The sequence below is a fragment of the Triticum dicoccoides genome, chromosome 5A (genome assembly GCF_002162155.2).
Source record: "Triticum dicoccoides isolate Atlit2015 ecotype Zavitan chromosome 5A, WEW_v2.0, whole genome shotgun sequence".
Taxonomy (NCBI): Eukaryota; Viridiplantae; Streptophyta; class Magnoliopsida; order Poales; family Poaceae; genus Triticum; species Triticum dicoccoides.
Window position 1 is genome coordinate 342,063,715 of NC_041388.1, and position 12,840 is coordinate 342,076,554.

The window sequence follows — 12,840 nt, forward strand, 5'->3', positions numbered from 1 at the left end:
CCAGCATGGCCGCGGCGATTAAGGATGAGGTGAAGACCTGAGTTGTCGTCGGGGCTAGAATTTTGGGCAACTTAATTCCGGAAGAGTGATTCTCGTGTTTCGGACCTGTGTGGTTCTGTGACCTTTAAAACATTGCCTTACCCTTCTTAATTAATGAGATGAGGCAAAGCTCTTGCCTCTGTTTCAGAAACATTATATCCCAATTCCTTAGTTCAAACAAGCCTTAGACGTCGTGTTGTAATTTAACCAATATCATTGCTATGATTTTTCTTATGTTTTGCTTGATACTAAAATTGCCTATGTTCCAAAGTAAAGAAAAAACATCCAACCTATGCACACCAAACACAAAAAGGCACATTCACTTTGTTGTCTTGGTGTTCATGGTTCAGGTAAAGGTACTTGTGTACATTGGCGAATAGTGCCACTATTCAATAACATTGACATGATTATTCTCACAAGTGATTTTTTTTTCGTTCACATAGTCTCACTACATACTATTAGGTTTTGTATATTATGTTTTGCATCTTTTTTCTAATTATCCATTTTAAGAAATCATAACCCTAAGACCATGACAAAGGAGGGGGCACACTAGTTTGTCGATAAATGACATAACAAATGGAGTGAGAGTGTGTACGAGTATGATAAATGGCTCTTTTATGTGAGAAGGACCAAAAAACAATTATATGGCACCACAATCTTGAAACATAGTATGTTGCACATCTAAAACTAATATTTCCTTTTAATCGTCCAATGCAGAGTTGAAGTACTCACCTACAAATTTTGAAACAACATATGCACATTACAAAATTGTTTGCACTTACCGTGTTGCTTCTGGCTCTCCTTCCTTTTGACTCCTTCTGTGCATAGACAGTTAGCTATATACTTTTGCTCAAGATATACATGTATGAGCTTAAAAAAAATATGTGCATCCATAAAAGTTTTTGTTTTTTCAGTTGCAACATATATCTGCTAAAAGAAGGTGCAACATTACTTTTGTAGCCCTAGTGTCACTTTTTTTGAAGTAACCATATCATCATGATTCTACACCCCATGGTTCCACGTTCTCGTTTCAAACCTTAGAATAGGCGTTCTTTTAGAATAAAAAATTGGATTAATTTATGATGCACAAATACCATTCGTCATTGATTTTTCCCATGCAATTACCTTTTCATTGATATTGACAAGAAATTCCTACATACTTGGTACCCAGAATAGTCAGTGTTGCAGATTTATCAAACAATTAGATTGAATTTTCCAAAAAAGGATATGACAATGAAAGTTTCAAAAAATGTCATTGTGTATTTTTCTACATATTCTTTATTGCTATTTATTTGAGGATTAATATTCACTTGATAAACACGGGTATTCATTTAAAATGGAATTGTTATAATTTTGATAAAAAAGGAATAACATGTTTTCTAGTATGATTTAACACTCTTGAAGAGTATGACGTGATGCGGGATCGGGAAAACTATTTATGGTTCTTTTACATAGTTGTCACTACCAATGGTGAACATATTACAAGTTTACAACTCTGCAAGTCAAAGACAGTCGCCGCTACAAAATCTTGCTACTGTGTCAGTAGCACACGAAAAATGTGTATTTATTATTTTCCCACAAAATATGAAGTGTAAAACAAAATCCGAAATAATAAAAAATATGGAATGTCTTTTTGTATATAAATATGTAATCATTTGATGATAAAATGAAAAAACACAAATATGTGTGATATAAGTCACGCATGTTGAGAAACCGTTTCGCCAAGAGCCCTAGTTTTTTTCCGGAAAGGGCAAGAACCCTAGCTAAGCTGAAACTCCATCAATTCTTCAGTGAACCCCTTTCTTTTATCTTGCGTTTATACCTGCGTTGAGTGGATGGAGGACTCGTTTGATTTCTCGGAGGTGTATATATAGCTTCTCCATCTCCAATTTCACATGTTTTTTATGCTAGATCGCGCAACATCCCTTTTCTCTTTCATTTGAGTACTTCACTAGATCCTACTCAGCTGTGATAGTATATGAGTAAGACCAAGTCACCTAGGCAGTGACCCCTACACCAAAAATCAACACCAAAGCGAGTTTGATGAAAAGATACCACCTCTGCTATTCTTTTGAGACAAACAACTGTAGTGGTGTAGATCTTGCACATAATTGTAGATGATCCATGGTCTACTTCTCGTTGTCGTTGTTTTTGACGACCAACGATGCAAGGCGCGGAGTCGAAAAGAAGGAAGAAAAAGAAGTCTAGCAAGTATACCGATAGATAAATTTGATGACAGCATGATGCATGTTGTTCCTTTCAACTTTTCAACACAAGCTAGGCACTTATACATGTACTTTGTTGGTTTGAATATGTTATTTCTGAATTACTCTCTCCTTTCCAGTTTATAGGGCTTATCTCAAAATTTTAGTTTTTCCATTTTATAAGGATCAATTTGGTTGTTCCCGATCACATGTTCAGACGTTAAGGTGCATTAAATCATTGCATGCAAGTATTAAGAGAAAACAGACCAACGCATGCCCTTTATGCATGCATGTATTGCAATTAATGCATTCGTAAACATATTTTTTTTAGGAAAACAAGAGCATTAATTGGATGCTTTTGCAAACTACAAAAAATATTCCACCACTCATCATCTATCTTGGTTGGTAAGATTTTTGAATTGAGCCTTAGACCTCCTCCAATGCACTAGTGCTAAGATGAGGTGCTAAGCACATTAAAAATCTAAACAACTAAAGTCCCCAATGCAAAGGTGCTTAGCTTGTTACACTACTAGAGATATGAGTTTTAGCCACCAAGGTGATCGGTTGCTAAAAGTACAAAATTGGTCGCTAGTGGTCTACTGGTACCAACACTACTTGGTCGCTTTGTGGTGGCTATAGTCTAGTCGCTATAGATATTAAGCGACCAACATTGAGAACCCTGGTCACTAAATGTCATACCAATAGCTACCAACCAAATCTGGTGACTAATGGTATCTAGTGACCAAGGGAGACTTGGTGACTAATGACATCTAGAGACCATTGACGACTTGGTTGCTAAAAATGTACAGCCACCATGTACATGGTTAGTGGCTAGAGATATCTAGTGACCAGCCAAGGCTTGGTGACTAAAAGAATATAGAGACCAGCTACATGTTGGAGACTAGACTTCTTTTGTAACCCAAAAATTGTAAACCTTGGTAACTACAGGCATGAGAAAGCAACTATATCATAGGTACAATATATTGTCACACGCTGACAATTACAGTATGCAAGAAATCTCAGAATTTTAGACATTTGACAATAAGAAGTTCAGAATCAACATTTGTAAACTTATGATCCAAACATTACATGCTAAACTGAATTTTGTTTCGCAAGTAGGAAATACCACTCTAGCATTTGCAAAGTACAGTACCATGTTTAGTACTGATCTGAACATATGATCCAATCAGTACACCCCAATATGATCCAAACATTACATTTAGCATTTGTACACTGAATTTTGTTTTTATTTAGATCCAACATAGTCTACTAGATGTGCAAGAAATGCAGAGGCAATAGTTTTCTCTCCTCAGTCTTTAGCGCGAGTATTGCTTTCTGCTGCTCCTCCAAGGTCATCTCCTATATAATGGTGGCCAGAGCACATGTTATTTCATTGACAACATCATGCATGACAAACATCAGAAAGAGTGCAAGCATGCCATAGGCAACCTATCCATACTTGTAATGATAAAATGTGTAGAACATACACAGACAACAAATACAGGAGCAGAGTGCTTCAGAGAAGTTCAATATGATGGCGTGGCATGGAGTCTTTAGGTTACAGTACCATTTCAGCAGCCAAAGTTTTATCCAATGGCACAATCCAAAACAAACCTAGTAGAATCTATTTGTTTCTACCCGCAAAAAGAAAGTATTCATTTGTTTGTTTCTCTTCGCTACTGAACTCAGACTTACTTGGGTCAATCTAGAGGAGAACATAATCGAATTACCCCATTATTACAGGAAAGGATGCAATAACACACGCTTCTTAAACCTGGAACTGAACCAAATCTGAAAGAAAATGTGCTCTTAACTTCTACCATCAGTTAACTATGAAAGCTGATTTTTGAATGTTGACAATCATAGAATATGTTGTAGCTAACGCTAGACACAATGGCGTGGTGTCTCTAAACCACAATACCATCATGTCAGCAGCCAAAGTTTCACCCAAAAATCTACAATCAGCCACGACCGAGAACACAATAAATCTATAAAGGATCCTCGAAAATCATCCACTTGCCGTTCGCTACTGGTTTTCTCTTTGCTACAGGACTCGGTCTTCCATCAATCTTATCTTATCTGGAGTTTCTTAATTGATTGCCGAGGAACATAAACTCCCAAAACAGAGTTGCAAGGCCTTTTACTGCTCTGTTCTGTGCACCCGAGATTATGGTTTAACTGGAAGAAATACTTTGATAATGAATTAATGATGCACCTTTCTTGTACTATTTCCCCCCTTCTCTAATTATCATACAAGTGTTGTACTTTGTAGTACAACCTCTGTTCATTAATATAAGACGTTTTGCAATTCATACAGGTGAAATTGAGTTCTAGCAATCCATTTCTAAGAATACCTGGACCCTCTATCCGACACTAGAGAGCATGTGATTCATAAATTTGGACCATCAAGATTAAGATCATGAAGAAATTTGCCAAATCACATAGTATATTGATTGTTTGAAGCAGAGGCAAACTGATCATACCATTTCCATCAGAAGAAGTTGGAGCAGGTCTATATCCTGGTCTCAAATGACTGTTGAAAATGTATACATGTATTACTAGCTATACATTGGAATTTGTAAGCCCATATATTCATGATGAGTATCTTCATTTTCCGTTACAGAATTGTTAGCAAGAACTATCGTGATTAGAAGATCTCGATACCAAGTACACTGCTATATCTAAGCAAGCTGCAGGTGCAGGAGGCATCATCTAAAATACCAGAGCATGGGAAAAATAACATTACCTTGCAAATGATCTTGGATAACTTGACATCCTTTGTACAGTGTTAGACATTAGCGAACCTATGGCAGAAATTGGAATGCTTTATCAAAAGCAATATGCTACATGTATTTTCTGTGAATAAAAAATGACAAAAATAGTTGAGATTGATGTGTTGCATACCTATTCCGTCAGATGGCATTGGCCGCTCAGTTGTGAAACCTAGCCCTGTTGCACTAGTGCCGTCATAGGAGGTGAAATGCCAACCAAGTTAGACACGACACTCTGTAGCCAATCGATCTTCTTCTGTTGAGCTTCAAGTTGAGATTGTTGAGCCTCAATTTGAGCTTGTCGCGTAGCAACAATCTCCTTTGTAGAGGCCAATTCTTCCACTACATGCTGAGTTGAGCTTGATGCGCTTGAGTAGGCCCTTCTATTTGGTTTTGGTCCATGACCCCGACCTCTGATGTAACCATATGCCTTACCAAGCACCTGCTCACAAACGTAATAATTTTATATGCATATGTAATTATTTTATATGCAGTAACCATATGCCTTACCAAGCACCTGCCCTGCTTGCACTTTATCAAACTAAAGCCGCAACTTGCATATGTAATTATTTTATATGCAGTAACACTATACTAAAATATAATATCACAGCAGCAGCAGCCCAAAGGAACTGTATAATGCTGTACTAGAATTGTATACAAAGATGGTCTTCAAACATTATACTACAACATTATACAAACACAGTCTTCATAGAACAGTATTTGAAGATAGTCATCATAGAATTGTATATCCTTGAAAAACATTGTACTACAAAAATATATTACAAGTCCTAATGTTGTAAGTATCAATATGCAGTAAGATTATACTATACAGTATATTTACTACATACATATTATATTCAAATCACAAAACCAAACTCTACATCGTAGGCCAAGCCAGTTTTCAAATCACAAACCGAATGCTACATGTATATTTTACTTCCACATTTCCACAAACACTTGAAGTGCATGATCTAGCCATCAAGTACTCGAAGCAAATTAATGGAGAGAAACAGGGAAGGAGGCAAAGGACAGAGGGGAGATCATTCTTACAGGTTGGCCTTTGCTGGTGTTGACGGTGAGAGCGAGATCTCGCTAGCTGCGGCAGAGCTGGTTGGGTTCGGAGAAGGTGGAACCCTAGGCATCTGTTGCGGCAGCAGACCTTGCGCCCCTCTGCTACCGAAGCTGCTTCTCTTTGCCCACGTGACCGTTGCTGCAGCTGCTTCCCTTCCCTCACGCAGGTGCCCCGCCACCACCGCCGCAAGGGACAAGCCCGCTGCTGCCGCCGAGAGGAACAAGCATGTCGTTGCCGCCGCGAGGAACAAGCCCGCCATCGCCGCTGCCGGGAAGAGGCTGCTCTCCGACGCGCCCTCCGCCTTCCGTCGCCCGCTCCGACGGAAAAAAACGAATCAGGCCGCCGCCGCCACCACAAGGAATGCGTCGGCCGCCGCCAGGGGCGATTCGATTTGGGGGAGACGCTAGGAATCGTGTGGTGACTTGTCTTTTTGCATATTAGTCCTTGGTTGCTATTTCTGCCCTCGATACAAACCGGTAAGTGTACAGCACATAGGCCTATCGTGACCAAGGAACTAATTAAATGGTTGCAATTAGTACATCTACATCCACCAAACTCCTCAGTGACAAAATACCTGGTGGCAAATGGTATATTTTCTTGTAGTGTTATTGCTAAGCATCCTTCATTTAGTGATTTAGCAACTAAAGTTGTCCATGCATTGGTGGGCTTCTTCCATTTAAGTGTTTTTCCTAGGTTCCCGCGCTTGACATTGTTTCTTCTTGGGGCTACCACACCCATCTCTCTCCTCTTAATTACCTTGCCACATCATCTTTTTTGCCTACATGGCAACATTAGCACATGTACAAGGTGGAGCATTGGGAGATGCCTTATAAACCAGAAAGGAGGGGGTATTACAAAGTAAATAAAAAATATATGGGGTCTACAGTTGCTACGTAACCCAACCACAAACTCAGCTTTCATCTCATGCATCGAGCTGCTGAATCACACGTCCTCCCTTTCTATCCTTCACAAAAACTTCACCGTCACAATAATGCTCCTCCTCCTGCTACTGGTAGCAAAAACCAGCCAATGAAAGTTGCCAAGAGGTGCCTGGAATCGTAATAAATTCGGCGAACGACGTTGCGACAGGCCCCCGACCGAGCGCCCGGAAGCGAACAAGCGCGCAGCAATCAGGCGCGAGCACGAGGCGGCCCAGGGCCCAGGGCCCAGGGGAATAACAATCAGTGCGCTGACGTGGATCCGATCGGTCATGGGACCCCATCCGACGGCCCAGATCCTTTCCCCCCTCTTTATCTTCCCCCTCCTCCCTCCCACCCTCGCCGTCGCAGATCCCCACCCTCGTCTCTTCCTCTCCACAAGCACACTGACGCACTTCCATGGCCGCCGCCTCCTCCTCGTCCCCCCCTCCCAGCTCCGCTTCCTCGCACCATTTACGGACTTTGCGGGCGTGCGTCTGGTAGGGTGGATCGTGCGAGAGCAGAGGCGTACGTCTTGGTTTGTCGGTTAAGGGAGGAGCTAGGCTGTGGTGTGGGGTGGAGCTAGGTGGGGGAACGCGATGAGGCGAACGACGAGCTTGAGGGAGGTCGCGCCGCCGTCCGTGTTGGCGGTGGTGTTGGAGGACGAGGACGAGGACGAGCAGGCCAAGGCGGTGGTGCAGGCCGAAGAAGGTGGCGCCGGCGGGGGGCAGGACTGGCTGGCGGCCCTAGGCGGCGGCAGCGGGGCCCCCGGGACGGACTGGCTCGCGGCGTACCGCGCGCGCGCGGCGCCGGCGCGGGCGGGGCTCCGGCGCAACTCGGCCGACTACTCCAAGGTCGAGACGGCCGCGTTCCTCCGCCACTGCGGCCTCTGCCGCCGCCTCCTCGGCCCCGGCCGCGACACCTTCATGTACAAGTACGTGAGCTGTCCGCCCCTGCATGCACGTGCAACGTGCATCAATGGCCAAGTAGCACCACTAGCCAATATACTAATCTGTTGCTTTGCTTCTGCTTCCGTTGCACGATTTTTCAGGGGCGAGGCGGCCTTCTGCAGCCTGGAGTGCCGGCAGCAGCACATAACGCACGAGGAGTGGAAGGACAAGTGCACGCCAAGGTCCATGAGCGAGGCGGCGGCGCCGGCGACCAGCCGCGGCCGCTCCGGCAAGACCGACACCGGCGGCACGGTGGCGGCGGCCTAACCTGACGGCGCACGAGAGGCAGGCACGCTATCATCTTCCGAAGCTACCTGCCGGCCAGTAGCTCTGGAAGCTCTCGCTTCTCACCGCCCGCTACGCATGTATTACTCTCGTACGTAGTACGTACGAACGCCTCCAATATGAATCGCTGGTAATCTGTGCAGGCCGTCAGCCACCGCTGGTCGATCGATCGACCATCGCCTCAGTACAACTGCATAGCTTTTTATCAATTGTATGTACACTTGGAGCTCGAATCCGTTTATGAGATCGTTCCTTCCTACGGTCCTCCACTACTGATCGATTAGTTAATTGCATCACCTCACGGATCTTATCTTGTTTGGCTTTGTGCATCCTCGACGGTTCATATTGCAGCACTGCGTAGACCGAATCCGTTAACGAAATTGCACTTTAATGAAGAGAGAAAAACAACCTTATCTTGCCTAGTGTAATCAAGTCTTGGTGATGTGTGCAGTCAAAAGGGATGTGATCACTGTTGTTACGTGCTCGTGAGGCCGCCGCCAGGCTGAAAGTTAAGAGTCATTGAACCAGTCGCGTGGTTACTAATCAATCCCGTGAGCAGCGCTGCGGCAGCGTATTAAAGCTTGTTGGCTCTCATGATACGGATATGGCTGTGGGCTTTACTACTTGAGCACTTGCTCACTAATTGCAACAATAAGACAAAATTCAGACGACTCTAGTACGCAACTATTCCAATGTGCAAGTGCAAGTATATAATACTCTCTCCTCCAAGTTCACAGTTAAACCCTTTAATTTGATCAAGTGTATATTATTAAAGAGTAAGATTACAACACCAAATCGATGCCACTACATACTACTCTCTCCGTCCTATAATATAAGGTGTTATTACGGGAAGTATTTTGTAATATATTAAATATATAATAGATGTTTGACCTTTTTTCTATGAACTTTTTTTTCAGAAACTTTCAATCTATTCATTTTCAATCATAGCAGTACAAAGAACAAAATAGGTAATAAAATTACAACCATGTCCGTGGACCACCTAGCGACGACTACAGGTATTGAAGTGAGCCGAAGGCGCGCCGCTGTCATTGCCCCTCTTTCACCAGAGCCGGGCAACCTTGTTGTAGTAGGCAGTCATGACCTTTTTTTCTACAAACTGAAACAAATACAGCTTAGGATTAAATTAATAAACCTTGTAAATCCGGGCGGAGGAGTATATTGGTGTTTTTTTAACAGGATATCAGTGTATTTCCCGGCAGAAAATCCCTTTTGACTCTCAGGATCACATGATCCATTTTCAATTAAGTTCCTGGCACTTATCAAAAAAATTATAGAAAATCTCACGTGCATATTACTCAACATGGTCTCCAGATTTAAAGTTTTGTGAAAACACAACTCATTTGTGGGGAAAAAGAATAACAAATTGGGGGCCTTTTTCAAAATCTCAAGATGCTATTGTACCTTCCCAGTTTCGTCTTTTCTTTTCACACAGGCTGCAAACCAACGATTTTTTTCCTTCTATAAAGACTGTTGGTACATGTTCACAAAATTGTTTTGGGGAATTTTTATACTTTTTTAACTCATTTTAAAAAACATCTGGAATCATGTGACTCAGAAATCCACAGAATCAGCTCTATTTGCTCGTGTGCGTCCTGGAAGCATCGATTCTCATTCCACAGATCCTTAAATAATTAGGGTTCCCTGATTCTCAATGACTAGATCGAGGAAGCATCCAGGAACAGAGCTGCTGCCGCTGCTGCTGCTGGGCTCTCATTGACATGTTAGCCTCGTCAGCAACGCATGCATGCCTGATAAGCGCATCACAGTTTTTGGAGACTGATAGGTGGTGGATCGTCCCTCCCATGTCAGTCAGTCAGTCCACTCCAGGCACCACCACCACCCCGATAGGTCACGAGTGGTCCGTTGCGTTGGCCGCACTGGCACCCAACCGCAGGCTCCAGGCCCCAAGCATCGTCCAGTTGTCCACGCACGCGACAGGGGACACCTCCTGTCGCCCACTCGATCAGCTCACTCACTCGCACCCCCCAATTGCCCCACTTTTCTTGTCTCCATCTCCCTTTATTTTTCATCATCTTTCGATCACGAGAGAGATGTATTTGTCACCGCACTCAACAATACTGCTAGCTACACGAATCCACCAGAGCGTGCACACACTAGAATTAGTCTAGCCTATCATATCAGGCCCGCCGTGTTCAGCCATCTCAAGTCGATGAGTATTTGAATGATGTGGATCGTCCCGCCAAAGAGTCGGCATAGACTATATCTTATGATTAGTCGGCAAAATTCTCTGAATTCGTATGAAATGCACATCCATGCTTATGCAAATACGAGCGCGTAATTTGGAAACTACTGGATGCGTAACCTCACCGTCTCACCAAGTGGGTTCTCCAGCTATCATTTTCCTTGGCCTTTACCGAAAAGCAGAAAAAAAGGGGAAAAAAGGCCCCCTCTTGCAAATTGTGTGGCGACCATAGGCCAAACTCGTGGTAACGACAATTGGGACAAAAGACATGGCTATCGGAAGGCGCTTTATTTTCGCTTGATCTTTCCGTCTCCAACTGGTGATATGTTTGTTCCTATTCCGTGGCTAGAAACAGTGCATTTTATGCATGTTGGGTGACCTGTAATACGTAGCGACTGCTAGAATCCGTGCTAGTTTCCTGGAAAAAGAAAGGGGTCCATACGGATTGTTTGTTGGCAAGGTTTTTGTAGTCATTGGAGACTGCCACTTAATTTTTTTAAAGCAAATAGTTAGGGAACCCCTGATGTATAAAAAGATTTCTAAGTTCATGTTTGTTACGATCTGAACCTAGATGAGCAAGTTTTTTTATTTAATCAGCTAGAGCCACTTCCTAAGACCACCCTTCCCAAATACTCCCTCCGTTCCATATTAGTTGTCGCTCAAACGGATGTATCTAGCACTAAAATACATCTAGATACATCCATTTCAGAGACAACTAATATGGAACGGAGGGAGTAATAATCACAGTTTCAACTTTAAAACCAAAAGTGTGCTTCACTTTCAACATTCACCCTTGCAAGTTGCAACGCCGGTCCTTCTTTTTTTACCCATACCACCCTCCGTTGATCTTTCTACACATATCTTCTTCCCTTTGTGATATCAATCCAACCTCATCTCTCTCATCCACTATCTTTTATCAATTTATGTCTACACTACCTTATCTACTATATTTTTCAGGGCATGTAGGCTCGTCTCAGTTGGTTTGACAAGATCGAGCTCATGTTGAATTTTGAAACTGAAACCCCCAACACCTAGACCAAACTTCAAAATATAGTAAGCCACTTGCCATGAATTCCGTGGTCTCGTCGCTTGTATTTCCAAGGTGTCAATCATCAAGGCTGGAAGTTATGATAATGAAATTGCTTTGGTAGGAAAGTTTAGTGATGGGTTGAATGGATCTTGTTTGAAGGTTAGAACCGTACAACAATAGTTCTATGATATTTTTCCCATTAATTTAAAAGGCAGAACGGAGGGAGCAATGGGTTGAGTGTAGATTCATTTATTTTAATCCGTATGTGGTCCATATTGGAATCTCTTAAATGACTTATATTTAGGAATGGAAGGAGTAATTCTTTTGCGGTGCGTTTGTTGGGATCCCATGAATTATGGGTTTATGATCAGATTGTTCATTGAAAATAATTGAGTTATTTCTAAACTATATCATGTGTGATTGTTATAGCTTTGTATTTCTCTCTGATCTATCCGTTTAGTTTGAGCGACTAGATTGATTTATCTTCAGTGGGAGAGGTGCTTTGATGTAGGTTCAATCTTGCGGTGTCCTCACCTCGTGACTGAACAGGTAGCGATGCACGTATTTGTATTGTTGTTACTAAGGGTAAAACGATGGTTTCGATCATATTGCTTGGTCTTATTTTGTCTACATTATGTCATCATGCTTAAACCATTACTCTGTTTGTCATGAATTTAATACCTAGAAAGGAAAGCATAGAAGCGTTCTCGAAGTGGAGTAATAGTAGTAGGCTTCAGTAAGTTTAACGGTCTACTTGTCACGAGCGTAATGCCTATGTACCGGTCATGCCATGAATAACATCATAACTATGTCTTTTTCTATCAACCGCCCAACAGTGATTTGTGTACCTACAGTTGCTATGTTCTTGAGAGAGATGCCTCTAGTGAAAGCTATGGTCCCCGGGCCCATTCACCTCATATTGTTAAAACCCTAAAAACTTTGCTGCAATTCATTTACTATTTATTTAGTTTTATAATTTATCTATCTACCACTATCAGAATTAATCCTTACAATTAACGAGTACAAGGGGATTGACAACCCTCTTACCCGTGTTGGGTGCAAGTATTTGCTTCTGTGCGTGTGCAGGTACTATTGACAGTTGTTTGTGTGAATCTCCTATTGGTTCGATAAACTTTGGTTCTTAACTGAGGGAAATACTTTATGCTACTATACTACTCCACCCTTCCTTTTTGGGGAAATCCCAATGCCTATCACAGGTAGCACAGAGCGCCATGGAATCAAATTGGTCGACAATGTCGGAGTGAGTGACACCCATATGGTGGATGACGCAATCGGAGTGGCACACATCAGGGGAGGCCAGTGGTGGCCATCGAAGGAGGACCTAAAT

The 12,840-nt window shown here is 42.5% G+C and overlaps 1 protein-coding gene across 1 annotated transcript; it reads left to right on the forward strand.

The window, feature by feature from the left end:
* Window positions 1-7,341: 7,341 nt before the first annotated feature.
* LOC119301414 (FCS-Like Zinc finger 5-like) lies at window positions 7,342-8,534 on the forward strand. Its single transcript, XM_037578375.1, has 2 exons — window positions 7,342-7,937; window positions 8,055-8,534. Exons 1-2 carry the CDS (start codon window positions 7,603-7,605, stop codon window positions 8,218-8,220), a joined length of 501 nt encoding a protein of 166 aa, XP_037434272.1. The 5' UTR covers window positions 7,342-7,602; the 3' UTR covers window positions 8,221-8,534.
* The last annotated feature ends 4,306 nt before the right edge of the window (window positions 8,535-12,840 follow it).